At 40.9% G+C, this 23246-nt stretch overlaps 2 protein-coding genes across 3 annotated transcripts in view; one reads left to right on the plus strand and one right to left on the minus strand.

Moving 5' to 3' along the window:
• The window catches only part of HPCA (hippocalcin), a 46689-nt gene extending 45395 nt beyond the window's left edge, over nt 1–1294 (plus strand). For both annotated transcript variants that reach the window (XM_082245844.1, XM_082245843.1), the window contains exon 4: nt 66–1294. In XM_082245844.1, coding sequence (XP_082101970.1) covers nt 66–163 — 98 coding nt within the window. In that variant the 3' untranslated portion in view covers nt 164–1294. The remainder of the gene's footprint in view (nt 1–65) is intronic.
• Nucleotides 1295–5920: 4626 nt separating this feature from the next.
• TMEM54 (transmembrane protein 54) overlaps nt 5921–23246 on the minus strand; it is a 55725-nt gene continuing 38399 nt past the window's right edge. The window contains exons 3-6 of the mRNA XM_082246565.1: nt 17320–17379; nt 15040–15228; nt 12155–12283; nt 5921–6281 (exon numbers count right to left, since the gene is read on the minus strand). Coding sequence (XP_082102691.1) covers nt 6195–6281; nt 12155–12283; nt 15040–15228; nt 17320–17379 — 465 coding nt within the window. The 3' untranslated portion in view covers nt 5921–6194. The remainder of the gene's footprint in view (nt 6282–12154; nt 12284–15039; nt 15229–17319; nt 17380–23246) is intronic.

A 23246-nucleotide genomic window follows, 5' to 3' on the forward strand; every position in this document is an offset into this window, starting at 1 on the left:
TGTCCCCAAGTTTGGTTAAAATACCATTTCTGCTTACCTTTTATCTGTGTTGCTTATCGTTCTAGGTAAATTATCGCTGGAGGAGTTCATTAAAGGTGCCAAAAGTGACCCATCTATTGTGCGGTTACTGCAGTGTGACCCCAGCACAGCATCACAGTTCTAAAGCTGTTCGCAGCCTGGGAACCATCAATTCATCTAGTGGCTGTGCCTCGCCTCTGCACAGCGGCCTGTCCCAGAATCCTTTTGGGCATTAGATGGACTCGAAAGCACTGCCAGTCAATCAGCCCACTTCCTACCCCCTATTTATTTATTACTATAAAACTTGTATTATGTTTATTGTATGGAGTAACCATGGGTTGCATGGAGATTTGGGGCACAAGGGTGGGTAGGGCATAATAAAGTGTCTAAAGGGACCAGATGCACTTTGAAATAGTAAAGGAATGCTATGAAATAGAGTAAGTGACCACCAGCTGCCTTGCTTTGATAAATTTCACTTCATGGCAGTGAGTCAAGGTGGTCTTTACTGAAGTGGGCATAAGTGGAACTGGTTGCACTAAAGCAGGGAGTAACTATGCACGCTATATTTAATTTATTTATTAGGGGATGAGAGGGATGGTATTAGATTATTATGTTGTTTAGATATGCACTTTCCTTTGTATCCTTCTTCCTTCATCTCATTAGAGGGAACCCGTTTGACCTAGTGTCCTTCTGTTCTCGGTGGGGGATCTGCATATAATTAGACCCTAGTTCTTCATTTTTATTATTACTGAATCAGCTCTTAATACTTGTAACTTTTCAGTATAAAGTGACATACCATCCATCCATGCATATATTGCCAGGTATATTATTTGTACGTATATTATGTGTGCATCCTTACAGCAATAGAATGAAGAAACCTAGCTGCACTAAAAGTTGCTTCTATAGGAAAGAATATTTTTTAATAGTATTGATGTGTTTTTATTATACTAACTGCCTGTCACAAAAAATATAATGTTATATAAAGAGATAACATAAGATCAGGTGTCTTTAGATTCTCCAATGGTTTAAATGAGTGCTTCCATATCGCTGTATAATTTTATATGCTCAGTAACATGAGAATGCTCCCATACCTGTGAAAAAGTGGTAAATCATTAGGATTGTCATTTGACTGTTCTGTCTTACATGATCATTAATTCACTTTGCAGGCATTGATGATTAGGTATGATATATTTGGGTCATGTATGAACTGTTCATAATTTCCCTTGCATTTTTGAATTGGTATTGCAGCATTTTGCAACAGCCACCACATACTTTTGAGGTTGAGGCTTAGCGGGCACAGGGCAAGGCTTTGCGCGATTAGGTCACATTTCATTTGTGTTTGGGGGTCTGACTTCATTACATCAGCTAGAGGCTGCTGTAAAGGTGCTGTACAGTGACTTTGCATTGCAAAGTGCAACAGGTTGTACTAGTAAAATTGCAATTGGAAGATGAAGCATTTTCATACAGGAGCTTGACTATAAAGAGAGCAAGTAACATGGAATTACTTTCTCGACCACCAGTATTACTTTAGTATTTCCTAATAAAGCAGCTTAAATTTTCGTAGAGCTTACTGACACATTTTGTCAGTAAATGCCTGAACAAGGAGTGTAACCACTGTGCTGGTTGATTAGGCAGGCCATAGACAGTACAAATTTCTTTTCTGTAGCCACATGTTGCAGGAAAGAAATTCAGGGGGATCCCTCCTACCAAGACATTGTCTTCTCCCTGCGGGAGAAGGCGGGGGAGGCTGTCCCTGCTGGGAGAAGACCATGATTAATACTAACGGCTATAGCAGCTGCTTGCGATAATCGGAAGCGAATCCAGCAGGCTGGTTGCACCCAAGTTGATCGATCGATCAACTTGGTACATTCAACCATTAATGGTTCGAGTTTTGGCCGGTTCCTGCTGAACTGGCTAAGATTCAAACTGTGTATGGCAGGCCTTACTCCAAAAAAAAAAAAAAGATACTAAAGAGTACAGTAAGGCCAGTCAAAGGCAGAGCAATTTTGCCAACTAGGAGAACACAGTGATTATTGCTAGTGGCTATACCAGCCGCTAGCAATAATCGCATGTAAAATGCGACAGGCTGGTTGTCCCTAAGTTGATTGACCAATCAACTTGGGTACATTCAAGTTGATTGATCAATCAACTTGGGTACATTCAGCCTACCCATACATGGTTGGAATCCGTCTATGGCCAGCTTAACTTGTAAAAACCAATTAGGAATCAGCTTTTAGTATTCTGATTTCTGATTGGCGGTTATGGAACGAGGACGCAGAAACCACATATCGTTTCAGTAACTAGCACTTCAGCAGTTAATTCAGCTATCTAGATACACAATTTGAGCAGACAGCCTAGAAACTCTGATACTATGTATGTATTATACAATACATTCTTGGAGCATGTGGACATTTAGTCCTAGTTATTTAGTCTTAACATTAACTACATTCCTTATGCCATAGAGCATTTGCTGAAAAATAACACTCATGCGTGGATGGCATTGTTCACGGTGTTTTTTTTTTGTTTTGTTTTTTCATAAAAAGTTAAAAAATTTGTTGTATATTAACTGGAGTTTCTTTCTTGAGCCACATTGAATGTTTGTTTAGCCATTCTATAAGCCAGTGAAAGAAGGACGGACATCTGTGCCAGCTATAACCTATTGAGAATATACACAAAGCTATGACGGCTACTATATTGAGTACTATTATGTTTGTCATATTCTGTTGTGAGTAATATGGACCCACATATAACAGCCTTTTGACTTGGTTTTGTATTGTTAAGTGCCCATTTGACCATTGGGAGTCTGCCCCATGCACAGCTGACCTCTGCAGAGTAAGGGCCCTTTCACACTTACACATTTGCAGTATTGTATGCATTTTTTTGACACTGCATATATTTATGCACGTTGTACATTTTATATATGCATTTATGTGCGCTTTTGTGCCTTTTAAACATGTGTTTTTTGTTGATGCATTATTCAAAGTAAGGAAAGAACATTGGGTATTGGTATTGAAATTTTCCATGATTAAGATGTGTTAGGAAAACAAAACGCACAAAAATGCATGACACGTGTTTTTATGCATTTAACATAAATTTCCATGAATGCTCATATGGTGATTCCTGGTATTGGACAGCATAAGACCTCCTCCCATGTAACAGTATTCTGGTCTACCATGTAACATTACCTTGGGCTAACAGTCAATCTAGGCCTAAATACTATTATGGATTTGGTGATGTCACTCAACACCTTTGATGCCAGGTATTTAGGTGGCTTCTGCAACAGAGGAAGCAGCAGGGGATCGCTGCAGAGGTAAGCATCACTGGGTTAGTTAGGGGGTCCCCCTTCTCACAGACACTGCATATATGGAAGGAGCACCAGACCAAAAAATAAAAGTCAAAATTAATTTATTGATGTTGTGTGAAGACAGTCAATGTGTTTCAGGAGTCAAAGGGACTCCCCCCTTTATCAAGGCTTCAGTTAAAAATGAGAGCCTTGAGTGGACTCAAAATAAGGCTTTCCCTTTTTGAATCTGTGCAGGGAAGCTGATAGCTTAATTGGACTGCTGATGCAGACACTGCTGGCCAGGAATCCTAATCCAGCAATCCTCTTTCCTGCACAGATTCAAACAGGAAAGCCTTATCTTGAGTCCACTCAAGATTCTCATTTTTAACTGAAGCCGTGATCAAGGGGGAGTTCTCTTGACCCCCCAAAACGCATTGGCTGTCTTTTAACACAATATCAATAAATTAATTTGTGCTTGTCAATATGGCATGTCTTTTCCTGGTAACCTGCTGGAGTACCCACAGTAGTGTAGCCTTGCCTGTTGTGAGCAGCTTAACCTGAGCCAGTGGGCTTTTCAAATGTTTATTGCCATCTTACTACCATGTTTAAACTCATATCAAAGTCCCAGTGCCCTTTTTTTTTATTGGATTCTCACAGACACTGTCAACTTGCCCTAATTAGGCAAAGTGACAGTGGGGGAGATTTACTAAAACTGGTGCACTCAGAATTTGATGCAGCTGTGCATGGTAGCAAATCAGCTTCTAACTTCAGCTTGTTCAAATGAGCTTTGACAATAAAACCTGAAAGCTGATTGGTTTCTATGCAGAGCTGCACCAGATTTTGCACCATGAAGTTTTAGTAAATAACCCCAGTGTCTCTTTAATGTGAACAAAAATGTCTTAAGTAGGAGCACAGAAATGCAAAGTAACCACATAGTACTCAATGGGATTTCTACCTGAACTGCTTTTTAATGCAGTAAACATGTTTTTTACTACAGGAAAAACAAACAAGTATGAATGGACCTTGAGGCTGTGAAAAAAACATAAATGGTGTGTGCTGAGGTCAAAGGCTGAACCTTGTATGTCTGCAATACACAAAACCTACTCTGTCGGTGAGGCTGGCTTAGTGCAGCAATTATGTTATTGGTAATTTTGTATCACTGTTAAGTCCCCAGAACAGGGGGAACACTGATTTTTCTATAACTAACAAATAAAGCCTTGTATCCATGTCTAAATGTTGTATTGCTTCAGTTACCATGCACATTTCTCAGTTGATGGTTACTATAGCATCTTCCAGTTTGCTTTTGGTGCCCAACGTAATCTTGAAAGCACAATAACTATAGATTAGACACATTTAAAAATCATCATGGTGAAACTGTTTTTTTCTAGTCCTGGGGTCTTGATTTTGACATTGGATCCTTGTACCTAACCTGTAGTCCTTTGGGTGAAATTTACTAAAACTGCAGCAGACAAAATCTGGAGTAACCAATCAGCTTCTAACTTCAGCTTGTTTCGTTAAGCCTTGAAAGCTAGAAGTCTTAATACATTTGTGGCCCTCAGTAGTCATTGTTTTTCTAGCCTAGCTGCTTACTCGGGGGCCAGTGAAGGAAAATATGAATTATATTGGTTTCTACTAGATAAACAATTTGGTTTCTTTTATTCACACATTCCTACTTTTTCTGTGCAGACCATTCTCGCTTCTATTTTTGTGTATTTTTATAAAATGTACCTTTGTAATTATGCTGGATTTTACTGAGGGGAATACCAAATGTGATGCCAGCATTTTAAGGGGGCTGTAGTGGGCACTGATGTTAAAAGAGACTAATGGCAGTGATCTTTATCAGTGTAACGTGTCATCTATCTCTGACAGTCTATTTAAGCATTTTCCATGTCTCTATACACAACTGTAGTATATCTTTAGTCTTGGAATTTTAGTACAGCTGTAGAATGTTTGCTGTTTCTGACCATCTCCTAAAGCATGGGTGCTCAAGCTGTTGCCCTCCAGCTGTTACTGAATTACAAATCCCATCATGCTTCTGCCTTTGGGAGTGATTTTTCTGTCAGCCTTGCAATAACTCAAGTTGAACTTGTAGTTCTGCAACAACTGGAGTGCCACAGTAGGAGCACCCATGCCCTAAAATATGTCCAGTCTTTGACCATAGCCTTGCATTTACTGAACATGATGTGCAACCTTTTGGGGATGTTAGAGACCACATTTGAGGCCCCATAGATCAAGTAGTTGACTACCACTGACATAGGAGGTGAATGGTCCTAGCACAGAGACGAGATTCTAGCAGGATAGGGATTGGAGATGTTAAGTGTTAGATAGTAGAAGGATAGGAGGACAAGAAGCGTTCAGGCCTTATTTTAGAATTAATTGTTGGGGGAATAGGAAACCATGCAACACTGGGTGCCTGAGCAACCAGTCACCAGACCTTATGAGGGAGTCCTTGCTTGGAGCTTACACAGGACATTTTCCTTTCACTCCACTAGACAAATAGGCTGGTGGGGGAGCTAAAGAAAAAAAAGGAGGGGGGGGGGGTAGGTGGCCGTGTTAAGCTGAAGCTTTGCCCTGCATTTTAATTTTTCTCTTTATAATTAAGGGCTAAGGAACAGTTTAGGTTTTAATTGTTAAGTGCTATTTTATTCACTTTACGGAAGCTGCAGAGTTATTTGTTCCTGTTGGTGCCAGGAGCCACACCCTCAAATCTGCTAGCGTAAAGACAAATGTATCGCCATGGTTTAAGCTTTTCTTTTCATAATAACAATACTGTCGGGATATGTAAGAGTCTGAGTTTTGCTGCGTATATTCTCTGCTGATAGGTCTTCAAGTGTTCATAGCAAAGTTTAGAGCCTTGATATGAGAAATATTTTGTCCAGCTGGTACCTGAGTATTAAACACATTCATTGTAGCTGCCTGAAGCATTCAGAACTTCTTGCTCTGTTCTACTTTCTTCTTCAACAGGAAAGTGGATTCTGACCTATAGAAAAATGTCACAAGACAAATTGGAAATTACAAGGAGAGTAATGATTCATCCCACAATTTTCAAGCAATGCACTTATTATGGCATAAAATAGTGGAGACCAGAACACTGCAGAATTTAGGGGATTACATTTTTGCCTCTTACCAAAATATGAATGTACTAAATATAAAGATGTATATGTAAAGAGTCCCCAAAATGACAGGCCAGTTGAAATCTTTTTGCCTCACACAAAATAGATTTAATACTTCTGTGTCTGTTTCTAGCTATGATAATCTGGGGATATTTCCCCTACCTTACTTTCTGAGACACAACAGCAATTAAAAGGAAACCTAGAAGATGAGCACCATCTACTAGTCAATGCTTTAAGGAAAATGTTTATTTCAGGGTCTTCAAATTTTTTTAAACAATAGGAAAGTTTGAAATATCATGAGAATTTAGACTCTTAAGAGTCTTTGTAGCTAGAGATAACAAATATTTTTTTGTACTCACCATAAAATGATTACTTGAAGTCCCTTGAGGGACACAGGAAGTCCTAAAATTTGTGTTATATTGCTACCTACAGGAGGATTTGATATTGGCAAATAAAAAACTGTAATCCATAACAGGATAACTCCTCCCACTACTAGCATTCTTCAGTTTTATAGCAGAGCAGTAATGACTGTATGATGATAAAACTCAGAGGAATTGGACCCATGTTCCTCAATGGGTTGCAAGAAAAGGATTTTCCAGTGAGTGCAAAAATCAAATTTTCCGTATCACACAAGAAGTCTTAACCTATAGATGATGGAAAGAAGAGGCCTATGCTTGCTAAAAGGGGCCCATGCTGGGTTATAAAAAAGGAATTTGTCTTTCTGGAAGAAGCAGTGGCTAAAAGATAGACTCTAATAGCCTAACTCTGAATCAGACAATGGAGGGAAATTTCCTATTGGTGAACTGGAGCCAGACAAAGGGACAAGAGAATAACGTTCGACATGAAGGAAGTTCTGGGCTTCAACACCAGTTTCTTCCTATGCAAAACCAGAAACAATTTTTTGCAGGATAAGGACACCACTTCAGACACTTGCTTCTGAGGTGATGGCTACAAGAAACACCACCTTGTGGGTGAAAGAGGAGAGAGGAATGTCTCTAATGTGTTCAAACAGCAGTTTCTGAAGTGTAGAAGGAACCAAATTCAAATTCTGTGGAGTCACACTAGAGTGGATGGGGGAAGCTGCAGGGAAGAATCCATTCCACGAAGATTCTCTTGGCCCAGAGACTCACACAAGTGAAATTTGCCTTCCATGTCCAATGATCGACCTTGTGAGTAGTATCTTTCCTTTTACTACTGTAAGAATCACACAGAGATGCCCCTGTTCCTTAAAACCTGGGATTCAAAAGCCATGCCATCAAAACTAGCAACCATGAAGCAGGATAGTAAATCAGTTCTTTGGACAGAAGATCGGGAGATCAGGTAGAGCCCACTGAGGATCTGCCAGGAATCTTACGAGGTTGGCACACCACATTTGCCTAGTCCAATCTGGCGCAATGAGGATCACATAAATGCACCTCCAATTTGTTCCTGGAAAGCAGACAAGGATGCCGTTTCAGGTGAAAATGGCAGAGGTCAGGGTGTAGTGATTCCACGGAGCCACCAGGGCACCCACTGTTTCGGCTAGAGGATTCCTGTACCTGGAGACAAACCTGACTAGGTTTTTCCTAAACATGGATGCCAGAAGGTCTACATCTGGTGTCTCCAAACTGTGATACGGGTCCTGGAACAACTCCAGATATTGGAACCACTTTCCCTGATTCAAGCACTACTGGCTGAGGAAGTCTACCAGCCAACTGTCTATGCCTGTAATGTACACAGCTGACAAGGCTGGGATATAAAGTTCTGCCCTGGAAAACTTCCAGTCTACCTCTCTTGCCTTCCTTCCTGCTTTCTTTCTTATGCTTGATTCTAGATTAGATGATCTTCCATTATTATTATTATTATTATTATTATTATTATTATTATTCAGGATTTATATAGTGCCAACAGTTTGTGCAGAGCTTTACAATATAAAGGGATACAGTATGAATACAATACAGTTCAACACAGAAGAAATAGGAGAGCCCTGCTCATGGAGCTTACACTCTAAAGGGAAGTGGAGGTGGTTCAAAAGGAAATAGCTGCAGGGGATAATCTGACGAAGGTGGCCAAAGTACAGGAGGACGGAGTTGCAGTAGTCAAGGAGGGAGATGAATAGGTTGTAATAAGGTGTTGTTAGTTAAGAAGCAGTGAATTCTCGAAATGTTGCAGAGGTTAAGGCAGCATGATTTAGAAAGTAATTCTATGTGAGGCATGAAGGAGAGGTCCGAGTCTACAATTACACCTAGCACCCTGGCATGTATAGAGGTACCAATATTTGTGCTGTTGATCTCAATGGTGTGGTCATGACAGGGAAAATTGAGGAGGAAATATTACAAACTACAAAAAGTATTATATACTAACAGGTCGCTCAGTAACCTTGTGATAAGTTTGGGGGAGTGAGCTGTTGAGAAGAGAGATAGATCTGGGTGTTGTTGACACAGAGGTAGTATTAGAAGCCGTGGGAGGCCCAGGGAAGAGGCGTAGAGAGAGAATAGGAGAAGCCCAAGAACAGAGCCTTGCGGTACCTCAACAGAAAGAAGAGCGGAGGAGATCGAGTTGTATGAGATACTGAAAGTGCACTGAGATAGGTAGGAGGAGAACCAGGAAAGAGCAGAGTGGAATTTATTGAGGTGGAGTGGGTGGTCGATTGTGTCAAAGACAGCGGAAGGGTTTAGGAGTATGAAGTAATGGCAGTTGGTTTTAGCAGTTAGTGGGTCATTAGCGAGTTTTAGTAGAACAGGTTCAATGGAATGTTGCAGGCAGAAACCAGACTGTAGGGAGTCCAGAAGGTTGCTACCAGTGAGGTTGAAACTCATACAGTAATGGACAAAGGCATTCAAGAAATATGGAGGCAAGCGGAAGCAGAGAAATGGGTCTTAAAGGGGTTGTAAGGTCAGAAGGCTTTTTTTTAATCTTCATTTTAATGCAATTTGTTGCCTTAAGATTAAAAAAAAAACCTGTGTGCAGCAGCCCCCCTAATACTTACCTGAGCCCATCTAGATCCAGAGCTGTTGCAGGTGTGTCCCAGGTGCCTGGGACTCCCCTCCTTATAGGCTGATACAGCAGCACAGTGCCATTGGCTCCCGCTGCTGTTAATCAATGTCAGTCAGCCAACAAGGAGAGAAAGGGGGCAGCGCCGGGCCACAGCTTTGTCTCTGATTGGCCACCGGGAGCTGTGTGATTTACAATCACTTTGGGTTGCTCAAAAAGGTGGGAGGTCAAGTGAGGGTTTTTTAACTAATGGGCTAACCAGTGCATGTTTGAGGGGGAGGGAAATGTGCTGGTGGGGAGAGAGAAAATGTGGGGTTAGAGAGTATAGGATAGAGCAGGAAGGGGGCCGTAGTGGTTGTCAGGGGATAGGTGATAAGGTGGGCCTCAGAAAGGAATTAGTACTTTCCTCATTTGACCCCGTTTAAACCAAGGAAATTGCCAGAGTGCGATGTTGGGCCTAGTATGTCGGAGGGGAAAGAGACAGGTTGGCATTCATTGTGAAATTCCTCCAAGCGAAGGTAAAATGGCATTTTCCTGACTCCAGAGCCTAATTCCTGAGCCACCAGGCCAGAGACATTCTAGAGCTCGGTGATAGACAAATGAGTCTGTCCAGAGACCAGATCAACTTGTCTCAGGACAAGAGAAAGTTGTGTTGAAGAGGTCTGGTGTGAAACTGGACAAAAGACACTGCCTCGAAAGAGGCTCACATGTAAAAGTGGAGAGTTTGAATATGAGAAAAAAAAAAGTATTTTGTTAGATCTCTTTTAGAGCCGGTTCACACTGGGGCGACTTGTCAGGCGACCTGGTCGCCTGACAAGTCGCCTGCCATTGATTAGCACAGGACCCGTTCTAATAGGAGCGACACAAGTCGCTCCGACTTAGAAAAAGGGTCCTGTACTACTTTGGGGCGACCTGGAGCGACCTGCATTGACTTCAATGATATGAAGTCCGTGCATGTCTCTCCGAAGTCGCGGTGCGCGCTGTGCACCGCAACTTCACAGGTCGCCCCGGCAAGTCGGGTCGCCTGTATGTGAACTGGCTCCTAAGGATGTTGACCAGTCAATCATGGTTTGACAAAGTAGGCTCACAGTCAGAATCAAATGCTCTAGAAAGGGCTTCCTACTGCTTTTTGGTTGAGTCAGTATTAGAACCCAACAATAAACATTATATTGCAGCTTACCAACTTTAGATGTGGTGGCTTTATTTTTACCTGGTGATCCACCCAATAAATCTGCTTGTTTTCAAAATAACAAGCGCTCATGCAAATGATGCAGTTACAGGGAGGAAAGAAACAATTTACTACTGACAAGGCTGCTGACAATGGTCAGCTTTTATTAATTTATATAAAACCTTTATCCCAAAAGAAAACAAAAACTGTTATTGTAACTTCTTAAAGAGTGTTAGCTGAGGAAGAGGGCTGTAGTAGTTGTGAGGGGACAGATGATGAGGTGGGCCTCAGAAAGGTGTTTGGCATTTTCCTTGGTTTTAACAGGGTTAAAGGAGGAAAATATTGAGTGGGATGTTGGACATGGTATGTTGGTGGAGAAAGCAGAACACTGGAGATCTCGCCACAAATTCTATCAATTGTTTTTGTAAGTATTTTATACAGGCATAACAAATTAGACTCAAAGGCACAATAAATACCAGTTATTCCGCAAATAGCTCCTAACTCGCAGGGCATTGCAACATCTGCTTTTGCACTAAGCCATGGTGCCCACAATTTGTCATATTTACTGGGACATCCCCTAGGCTGGTATATATATTATATCATTCCAATCAAAGGTTGTGGCCTAAGGAATGGGTCCACTCCAGGGAGGGAGCGTCCAAGGATTTTCAATGGTTCGGAAGTAATTGACAAGCCTGAAAGAGGGCATAGGAAATTGCCTCATAGGTAAATTCTCTAGGTTCTATGTCTATATTTTTGGCTTTGTGTTTAATACTGCTTTGAAGACAAGTGTGTCCTCTGCTGGAATGGTAAGTGCCCCATTAAGGCAGGACCTTGCTGGATCCACAGTGGGCATAGACAAAAATCCTCACTAAATAGATACAAGGCTAATAAGCGTTTAGGGGGAACAAACAGCCTGTGAGAATGTCTCTTTTCATTTAGGACTAATAGTATTAGACTGCAACTCGTCAGGGATAAGCTCATCTATGAAGGACTGGAGTGAATCAGAATCAGTAGAAAAAATGCCCATCCTCCTAGGATATTAGTAAAACATATGTGCATTCTGAGAGGTAGTGGGAGGGCTTTTTTGAGCTTCAGTTTTTCTGTTTGCCAGTGTCCAGTCCACCTGTAAGTAGTATTATAACCTACAGGTAAAGTCTACCTATATAGGTGTGTCCCTTAATAGATGAGAAAAAAAACAATAATAGTTGTGATGGAAAGGCGAAGCCATGGCTTGCTTACACTGCAATAAACTAAAGAGTAGCACTGGTCACTTGTAGTGTGCAGAGATAAGGGTGACATTCAGAAGTGATTGTATGTCAGCAGACACGAGTACATGATGATGATGATGATGAAGGAGTGACTAGCTGTAGGAACCATCCTTGCTTTCCATAAACAGGCACATTGTTGGCACATTAGATTGAAATAAAGAGGTCTGCTTATAGGTTCTATATACTTTTATAACATATCACTGCCTTGCATACAGTATATACCGTAGTTCCACCCTCCTAAAATGCTGAATAAATTTAGGTCTTGAAAAACCATCCTTGCCATTGATAATTGATCCACCAAATCCATATGAATTATATAACGTGCACTTACTTTCTTTTTCTTCTTGGGGCACATGTGAACATCCATCAGCCTCAGTACTGTCACATAACAGCGTGCACTGAAAACCACTTCAATGATATCAAGTAAAATAGCGATCACCCAAAGACACAGCGTTGTACTCTGCAAAGTAAAGGAGGTCATACCATTTATTATACTATGGATGATAAGTCAGTGATAGTTGTGTACAATAATTATCTGCTCAGGAGGATGTACAGTTATAAGAACAGCCTACAAAAATTACCAGTATGATTTTATTGTACAATGTGCTTTACCTCCGAGTAACCATTATATTTTTCAAAATTGATACCCCGTTAAGGGTAATGACACTAGACCTTAACCTGTATCTAAGGATAAAAATAAAGTAGAGAATACCGGTAGTTAAAATCCATGTGTGGTTTTTCTCTGCTGCCTGTATCTCGCTGGGATTTTTCTTCATTTTTGTTCTCAAGACACAATAACAAGTGAGCGTGATCCCCCCAAAGTAAAAGAAATTCTCTCATAGACAGTTGTCATCTGGAATACATATCCCTTCCAGAATATTTTACCTCTTTTCCGCTTCAAATGACAACTCAAAATTTTTGACAGCGTTCACCAGGATAAAGAGAGCAAATTAATCTTCCTAGTGGGTAAACAGACAGCAAAGAAAACACGACAGAGGTTGTAACTCTATACAAAGCCCATTCGGTCCCATTAAAAATTGTCTTTTGGCAAACAAACAAAAAAAAGGAAAAACAAAAGAAACAGGCATTCAGAAGGCAGCAGTATTGCCACTGATTGAACAAGCGAGAGAAAGAAGAAGTGTGAACTTAAAGCCTAACTCCATGTTTACTGTGCCCTAAATAGTTTGTTTGGGCCAAGCTGGCCAAGATAAACTATTTCCTTCGCTAACAGGTGCGCTTGCTGGAAGCACTATATAAACTGTATGTAGCATCTGCTACATCCAGTATACAATGCTGTGTTCTGGCAGTGGGACAGGGACTTCCCTTCCTGTTCTTGCTCAGCAATTCACAGGAAGCTTTGTATTCTATGGATGAATACAAAGCTTCCTCTTATGGGCTGAGGCAGAGAGGTGGGCAGATGATGTCATAAACTCTCACTTAGCCAATCGGAGGAAGCTTTGAATTCTTTCATAGAATACAAAGCTTCCTGTGAAAGGTTACATCTTGAGTTTTGTCCCAGGAGTGGGACAGGAAGTCTCCATCCCGCTGCCAGACCGCAGCACTGTATACTGTATTTAGTTGATGTGCTTTGACCAAACAAACTTTTTAAAGGCACAGCAAAGATGGAGTTAGGCTTTAAAACCTCTAAAACCTAGGGTCTAAAAATTCTGGAAATCAAGGAGTGGAGCCAAGTATGCCACGACATCTGAGATCTAGCGTAAGGACTGCAGTGAGAATCTTAATCCAAGGTGAGGGATGAGAGCACCAGATAGGCATTTTCAGCAGAGATCACTTTACAGGCTTTAGGAGTGATTTCTGCCACAATGTAATAAAAATGCAGTAGTTCAGCATTTATTCAGTTCATATATTTAGTACTGTTTGTTTTTATCAAATAACAAAATGGAAAGTGAACAAACAGAAGAGAAATCAAAATCAATATTTGCTGTGACCACCCTTTGCCTTCAAAACAGCATCAATTCTTCTAGGTACACTTGCACACCATTTTGAAGGAGTTCATCAGTCCAGTCCCTATGTTTTCTGAACCCCATTTAATATGTTTTCTTACATAGTTAAATTGCTTAGCCTTGTTTCCACGTCAAAAGTGTGGATTCTTCCATGAAGGCCACTTCTAGCCAGACTTCTCTAGACAGTAGATGGGTTTACCTAGGTCCCAATAGTTTCTGCCAATTTTGTGCTGATGGCACTGCTGGACATGTTCAGTGTCGAAGGGAAGTAAGCACGATGTGTCTTTCATCTGCTATGTTAAGTCTCCTTGGCTGACCACTGTGTCTGTGGTCCACAACCTTGCCCGTTTCATTGGCTTCTTCAAAAGAGCTTGAACAGCACATCTTGAAACCCAAGTCTGCTTTGAAAACTTTGTCTGGGAGAGACCTGGGTCTTGTTGCTGTGCTCAGTCTGGCCATGGTGTATGACCCGTGACATGAAACTGTGTTTCACAACCTCACCTTAGTAGCAGAGCTTGGCTGTAGCTCACCCAGTTTTAAGCCTCCTACACGGTTGTTTTTGTTTCAGGTAGGGGCTGTGTTTCAACCTACATATGAAATTGATGATCATTAGCACCTGCTATGCATATTTGGTTAATAATACACCTGACTGTAGTCCTACAAAATCCCTGACTTTGTGCAAGTGTACAAAGCGTGCAAGTGTAAGAATTGATGATAGTTGGAAGCCAAAGGGTAGTCACCTCAAATACTGATTTTGATTTTGATTTTTTTTTTCCTTCTGTTCACTCTGCATTTTGTAAATTGATAAAAATAAACAATTAAAAAATATATTTTTGAAAGCATTCTTACTTTACAGCATTTTTTCACACCTCTCTAAAACTTTTCCACAGTACTGTATATGTAGTGTGTGTGTATATATATATATATATATATATATATATATATATATATATATATATATATATATATATATATATATATATATGAGTTCTATTGGATTTAAAAGGATGCATTTTTCATGCATTTTTCTTTCGCTTTTTTAACTGAAAACTGATCAACAACTGATCAGTGTGAAAGGACCCTTAGTTGTTAAGCTTTGAACAAGCAATAACATAGTAGCACCCTGTATGTATAAAAAAATGAAAACTGATTTAGACTAAAATATGCAAGTAGAGGTATGTTTAATTAATTTTAATTTACTGCAATGTATTAAACATGTAATTGTTTTAGCAGGCCATAACTTATAGCTTACATAGATTCTTGTAGGATCGAAAGGACATTCATAGGAAATCTGGACAAGTTGCAGGTTGCTGAATGTACATGAAGACAGCAGTGTGCGACCTTCATTAGCAACAGTCATAATCACCGACACAGCAATGCCTACGGTGCAGGCAGCAGACAGCACTACATTAATTATACTAAGAAGCACTGTTGCCCAACGCTGTAAGACAAAACACAAGATCAGTAGTAATATACATAGACACATATAAAATTAGAATAAATATTTAGTGTGGCATTAAAAAGGCAGCATAACGGCAGCTACAGTATCTCAAAAAAAAGTGAGTACACCCATTTTTGTAAACATTTTATTACAGTAATCCCCCGCTCCATCGCGGTTCAGTTTTTGCGGTCCCGGTAATTCGCGTTTTTTTTTGTAATGTTATTTTACTATATAAATCATTAACAATGAAATATTTTTGTGTTTTCCATAGCTCTTGCTATGTCTCTTAGTATCTTTTATGTGTTTAAATGAGTTTCTATTGTTTTAAAAGTGTGTTTAAAGACCTTAAAATGCTTCTACACGTACAGTGACAGTAAAAAAACATGCCTACAATGCATTTTAATAGGGTTTTTCTATTTTGCGGAATTTCACTTTTCGCGGCTGGGTCCGGAACGTAACCCCCGCAATGGAGGGGGGTTTACTGTATATGTTTTCATGTGACAACACTGAAGAAATGACACTTTGCTACAATGTAAAGTAGTGAGTGTACAGCTTGTATAACAGTGTAAATTTTCTAAATTTGATAACTCAACACACAGCCTTTATTGTCTAAACCGCTGGCAACAAAAGTGAATACACCCCTACATCAAAATGTCCAAATTGGGCCCAATTAGCCATTTTCCCTCCCTGGTGTCATGTGACTCCTTAGTGTTACAAGGTCTCAGGTGTGAATGGGGAGCAGGTGTGTTAAATTTGGTGTTATCGCTCTCACTCTCTCATACTGGTCACTGGAAGTTCAACATGGCACCTCATAGCAAAGAACTCTCAGAGGATCTGAAAAAAGAATTGTAGCTCTATATAAAGATAGATTAGGCTATAAGAAGATTGCCAAGACCCTGAAACAGCTGCAGCACGGTGGCCAAGACCATACAACGGTTTAACAGGACAGGTTCCACTCAGAACAGGCCTCAACATAGTCAACCAAAGAAGTTGAGTGCACGTGTCATATCCAGAGGTTGTCTTTGGAAAATAGACGAATGAGTGCTGCCAGCAATGCTGCAGAGGTTGAAGAGGTAGGGGATCAGCCTGTCAGTGCTCAGACCATACACAGCACACTGCATCAAATTGGTCTGCATGGCTGCCATCCCAGAAGGAAGCCTCTTCTAAAGATGATGCACAAGAAAGCCTGCAAAACAGTTTGCTGAAGACAAGCAGACTAAGGACATGGATTACTGAAAAACCATGTCCTGTGGTCTGATGAGACCAAGATAAACGTATTTGGTTCAGATGGTGTCAAGCGTGTGTGGTGGCAACCAGGAGAGGAGTACAAATACAAGAGTGTCTTGCCTACAGTCATGATGGTGGGAGTGTTATGGTCTGGGGCTGCATGAGTGCTGCCAGTACTGGGGAGCTACAGTTCATTGAGGGAACCATGAATGCCAACATGTACTGTGACATTCTGAAGAAAAGCACAATCCACTCCCTTTGGAGACTGAGCCGCAGGGCAGTATTTCAACATTATAACAACCCCAAACACATCTCCAAGACTACCACTGCCTTGCTAAAGCTGAGGGTAAAGGTGATGGACTAGCCAAGCATGTCTCCAGCCCTAAACCCTATTGAGCATCTGTGGGACATCCTCAAACTGAAGTTGGAGGAGTGTAAGGTCTCAACCAGCTCAGTGATGTCTTCATGAAGGAGGGGAAGAGGACTCCAGTGGCAACCTCTGAAGCTCTTGTGAACTCCTTCACCAAGAGGGTTAAGGCAGTGCTGGAAAATTATGGTGGCCACAATTGACACTTTGGGCCAAATTTGGACATTTTGACGTAAGGGTGTACTTACTTTTGTTGCCAGCGGCTTAGACAATAATGGCTGTTTGTTGAGTTATTTTGAGAAGACAGCAAATTTGCACTGTTATACAAGCTGTACACTCACTGCTTTACATTGTAGCAAAGTGTAATTTCTTCAGTGTTGTCACATGAAAAGATATAATAAAATATTTACAAAAATGTGAGGCGTGTACTCACTTTTGTGAGATCCTGTATTTTATCCATTGCCAGCATTATCCTAAGGTCACATGCTCTTGCTTACCAGTGTAGTTTGTTTGAGGTATCGTGAAAGAACAATAGCAACTATTCCACAGGATATACTCTAAGGGACAAAAAAGAAAAAACTGTGATAAACATTACTTGTATAAAATTTTTATAAAAAAAATATATATTAATTAATACATATTAATTAAACAGATATAAAGTAAGGCATCTTGCACCCAAATATCTTGGGGCTAAACCTGGCCTAGCATGAAGTCCCAGTGTTTTTACGCACCTGGGGTGTCAAAGGTGGTGCATACTGCTGGCCATAGAAGTGAATGCGGCTGTATTGGGGTAAACACAAATGATTTCATGCATTGGAGTAAACACATGCATGCGCCTGTGGCGTATTCCCCAAAAGCAGATATTCTGCATTTGGGGGAATTTGCCATATGTGCAGGCACATGTTTACGCCGATGCACAACAGGATTCATTCCTTGGAAGCTGTATATTTCACCTGTGGCTCCCTGGATGGGCTAGGCATATTTTTAGGCCTCCAAATGTCCATGTGCTTTGTAGCCTAACTTCTGGAATTGTTGTGTTGGCATTTCTGTCAATCACCTCACACACCATGTGTTCAGAAAAAGCATTGACTTTAAAGAGAGATGAATAAGTTTCATAAAGAGCATCTCTCCAAAGTAAGGGAAATCCCTGGTGGTCTGGTAACTGCTCAAAATGTGAGATTTTCTTTTACTCTCAGGGTTGAGGGCCACTTTGCCATACTGCTGTGGGATGTCCACAGGACGTCATTGGATGGAAGGCTACTCATACTGGCAAAGTCACATAAACCACTACTTTAAAAAGGACATTTACAGGAAAGTAGAATGCAAAGTAGTTTTAAAAACATTGCAGCAAGGTGTGAAAAAAAGTAGGGTGGAAAGGGAATCGGCATTTTAATGTGGTCCTGAAATTGGTCTTTAAATTGTAAAAATAACAATACTGCTGCACACGGCTGATAGTAAAATTGGGCTATTTTCTATAGATGCATATGTTATGCTAAGTGTAACTTAATGCAAAACTGATTTTTAGTTTTGGACAGAGTTGAGAAGGAATAGAATACCTGTTGTGTTTTAATGATGTCTGTGCCTCCATTAAATAGACTCACCCTCTTCTATTTGTCATGTTTACCATTATCATCAAAAGAGAAAAAAAAAGAAAACCCTTAATTTGGGTTGTCCTCAGAAAAGTAACAGAGGGGATATCTTCCAACAGGGACACTGGTGACCCTTGTGACAACCAGGGATTATCTCACTTCATGGTATTTCCTCTCAAATCCTGTGGTGGCTATGGGACAGGAAGTAAAGGGGAATCTCCCTAAGGCCCAATTCACACCTGAGCGTATAGTTTTCAGGTGTTCTTTCTGGCTTTTTTTCAGACGTTTTTTGCAGGTGTTTGGAGGCAGGCATTGACATCTAACAAAAATGCTTGTAATCTGTCAAAAAATAAGCTCATGTACTTTTTTTGAGCTTCAGGCGACAAAACGCTCAGATGGGAACAGGGGCCATTGAAATGAATAGGATTTTGTTTGTTTGGCGTTTTTGAGACTTCAGAGATGATCGTTTTACGAGCTGAAATATGCTCAGGTGTGAATAGGGCCTACTAGGGCACAGATGGCAAAAAATCCTGACACGTTATAACCCTCCCTTACACTATCCAAAATGAAAAAGTAGTAGTTACCCCATTTAACAGTAAATTGCTTGTCTAGCTTAATAATGCTTGAAAAAAAAACAATATTTTTTACTTTCTGCTATAAAACATATCCAATAAAAAAAATGACAAAATGTGTATTCTGCTACATATTTTTGGTAAAAAAAAGATCCCAATAAGCTTATATTGATTGGTTTGCGCAAAAGTTATAGCGTCTACAAACTATGGGATATTTTTATTTATTTGTTATTTATTTTTTTACTAGTAATGGCGGTGATCAGCATCTTATAGCGGTTTTGGGATATTGCAGTTGCAGCTGGGACATTAACTGACACTTTTGACACTTTGTGGGGACCAGTGACACGAATACAGTGATCAGTGCTTAAACTATGCACTGTCAATGTACTAATGACACTGGCTGGGAAGGGGTTAAACATCAGGGGCGACCAAAGGGTTAACTGTGTGCCTAGCAAGCATTTTCTAACTGTGTGGAAGGTGCTATAACTAGGGGAAGGCATTGATCTATGTTTCTGCTTTGCAGAAGTGCAGGATCACATATACATGCTTGATACCCAGAAGTGCAGGATCACGTATACATACGTGATCCTGCGCAGCGCGGCTGCCCTGTAGCAGTGAAACTTATAGGGCAGACGGCAAGTGATTAAAGTGACCCTAATGTATTTTATTTGAACACTATACAAAATATTTAATGTGGAACAATAAATGTGTGTCCATTCAATGTGTACGTTTTAAAGAACTAGTGGATTTAGCAGATGCCTTTAATTCACATTGCATTCTGTTAATTACAAAACTGGTAATCATTTTTGAAATATTTGACAACATTATACAAGAGGAATCCGTTTTCAATGTCATATCCAAGCATTCTTAAATCCCAATGCAGTTTAAGGGCCTGTTCACACGCATTGTGACCACACACATTACTGCAACACGCGTCAATGCACATTCTCTGGTGCGTTGCCTTCCCAACGCATCCCAATGCACTGCAGGGGTCTTCAAACTATGGCCCTCCAGCTGTTCTGGAATTACAATTCCCATCATGCCTAGTCATGTCTGTGAATATCAGAGTTTTACAATGCCTCATGGGATGTGTAGTTCCGCAACAGCTGGAGGGCCGTACTTTGAGGATCCCTGCACTAAGGCAATACACATGAGATGTAGCACAACTATTATGCATTGTGATGTGCTGCTTTGCACAAAATGGGGCCATGTCCGATTTGTTGAACACTCTGGTTCATTGGCAGCACATTCATTTGAATGGGCTGCCTTAACACAGAGCAAAAAGATACCAAAGTGGAAATGGGACCTAAATCAGCTCAATACATTTCAATGCATCAAAATAAGGTGTGCAAATTTATTTTCTTTAGAAAGCAGCCACAACCTGCCTCTTGCCAGCAGGCTGAAGAGAAGTATCCTTGCTCTTTGTGGAAACAGTAGTCTCTCTGCAGAGGTCCAACATGCCCCCTGCTCATTCAGATCTATAGCTCAGCATTTAGCAAAGCTCATGCTCCCTGTTGACTGCAGAGCTTTAGCTTTGACCCCGTTTTGAGTTTATCAGACTCCTGCAGAGAGACCACTGCTTCCACCAAGAGAACAAGGGTTCTATTCTGTAGCATTCAAGAAGAGATTTTTCTACCCATGCTGTGACTGTTTTCTAAAGAAAACAAAAGGAGAGGTTTTTGTTTTGTTGCACCTGAAATGTATTTAGACAATTAAACTGAAAGTTCCGTTGAACTTTAGGGATGTTTTTTTAATTTTTAACTTTGTAAGTTATTTTTATGTTTTATAGCTGGAGAATAGGCAGTCCAATATTGGTACATTTACACACACATAGTATGTATGTAGCATTGCATTAACTGGCTGTATAGACATTCTTCCATGGAATTTCATATTAAAGGATACCTTTTCTGAGAGAAAAATGGGGACCATTTTCCTAGTTGTTATGCTGACTCTTTTTTTACAACGCGTAACTAACCTAGAACAAGCATGAGATGAGGACTTCTACCTTTATTCTGGCTTTCCTTATTTCCATGCTTGTTCCATGTCAGTTGCACAGCATTACAGCAAAGTACTCTGATCAAAGTCAAGACTGAATTGCATGCAAAAGATCAGTAGGTTTATAAAATGAACAAGAGGCACCCACAGACATGTTTGTTTTGATCAGAGTCAGGGGGGTAACTACAGGGGATGCAGGGGTTGCAATCGCAACCAGGCCCCATGCTCCAGGGGGCCTATGAGGCTCCCCTGTACACCTGGATAGGAGGGGCGGTGGGGGCAGCATGTAGAGAAACCACTGTCCTCCTTTTTCCTCCTGTAGCTGCAGGAGGAAAATGGAGGAGATTGGTTCCTCTGTATGTTTCCCCCGCCACTCCTCCTATCCAGTTCACTTGTGTTCTGCTGTCTCTGGGCCCCTGTGTGCTCCCCTGGTCCCCCCCCCCCCCACACACACACACACTGTGCTCCCTTCCCTCTCCTGCTGGCTGCTGCAGGGGATGTGTCACAATAGAGAACCAGAAAGGGGTCAGTAAATATGTAATTTACCAGCTCCTTCCTTTTCTGAATGGACAGTCATAGTCAGTGACATTGTAAAAAAATTAAATAAAATTACAAAAAATAATACAATTAAAATACCAAAAAATAAAAACGACTGACACCAGTGGGTGAACTTCCAGGATCGCAAGGGCCACACTTGCGACCGGGCCCTGGCATTCCACCACCGTGGGGAGGCCCCAAGATGGCAGGAAGGGGGCCCCACGTGAAAGGATCCCGCTGTGGAACTGTAATAAAGGGCCCGCCAATGAGAGTAAAGGGCCCCAGGACCAGTGGATAGAGCCCCAGGCTTGAAGGGAAGGGCCCCAACCAGGGGTCCTGAGGGCCCTTCATGTTTTTTTGCATCGGGGCCCTGAAGGTTCAAGTTAAGCCTCTGATCAGAATCCTACAGGGCCACGCAAAACCTGGTAGCCACTCCATACATTCTAAGGCAGATGTTCTGGCTGATTTCCCTAGTGACAGCAGAGATACGGTCACATAGCAGCCAGGTAGCTAACATTTTTAGAAGGACATCATCTCCCTCCCCATTGGATTATATTTACATAAGCAATCTCCTGTTCAATCCATCATGAATGCTGCTGCCAGACTCGTCCACCTTACCAACCATTCAGCGTCTGCTACTCCTCTCTGCCAAGCCCTCCATTGACTGCCACTCACCCAACAAATTAAATTCAAAATGCTAATAATAACTAACAAAGCAATCCATAACAGCTATATAACTAACCTAGTCTCAAAATACCAAATCATTCTGTTCGTTACCCCCAAGATCTCCTGCTCTCTAGCTCCCTTGTCACTGTAGTGTATTAACACAGACAAGCTGTACAGGTTGCTTCTTTATTCACTATTGTAACATTTTGCAGACAGCAACTTAACCCGTTGCTTACCATACTACAGTCACTTCCTCCCATGCTTGCCTCCAGGATTTTTCCCAAGCCTCTCCCATCCTGTGGAACTACCTACCCCAATCTGTCCAGCTATCTTCTACTCTAGTCCACTTTTAGATGATCCCTGAAACCTTTTTCATAGAAGCCTATCCCACCTCCATCTAACAACTGTATTTCCACTTTCTCTATCAGCTTATCCCCCACAGTTATTACCTTTTGTATCACTTGACCCTCCCTTTTAGATTGTAAGCTTTAACGAGCAGGGTCCTCTGATTTCTCCTGTATTTAATTGTATTGTAACTATTCTGTCTGCCCTCATGTTGTAATGCGCTGCACAAACTATTGGCACTACATAAATCCTATATAATAGTGCCAACCCCTGTAGGAAAAGCTAAACCCCAGACAATATTTCATTTACATATGCACTGCTCAACAAAATTAAAGGAACACTTTGAAAACACATCTCAATGGGGAAAAGAATCATGCTGGATAACTATACTGATTTGGACTGGGTAATGTGTTAGGAAGGAAAGGATGCCACATAATTTGACTGAAATTAAAATGATCAACTTACAGAGGGTTGAATACAAAGACACCTCGAAAATCAAAGTGAAAAAATAATGCAGCAAGCCAGTCAATTTTGCTGAAATTCTATTGCAGCAACTCAGGATGGTACTAGGTACAAAAAGTAAAAATCGCACAGGTGATCAAATACCACCAAAAGAAAGCTCTGTTTGTGTGAAAAAAAGGACGTAAATTTCGTTTGGGTACGGCGTCGCACGACCCCGCAATTGTCAGTTAAAGTCGCACAGCGCCGAATTGCATAAAG

This window comes from Pelophylax lessonae (assembly GCF_965119305.1).
Source record: "Pelophylax lessonae genome assembly, chromosome: 2".
In the NCBI taxonomy this organism is placed as follows: domain Eukaryota; kingdom Metazoa; phylum Chordata; class Amphibia; order Anura; family Ranidae; genus Pelophylax; species Pelophylax lessonae.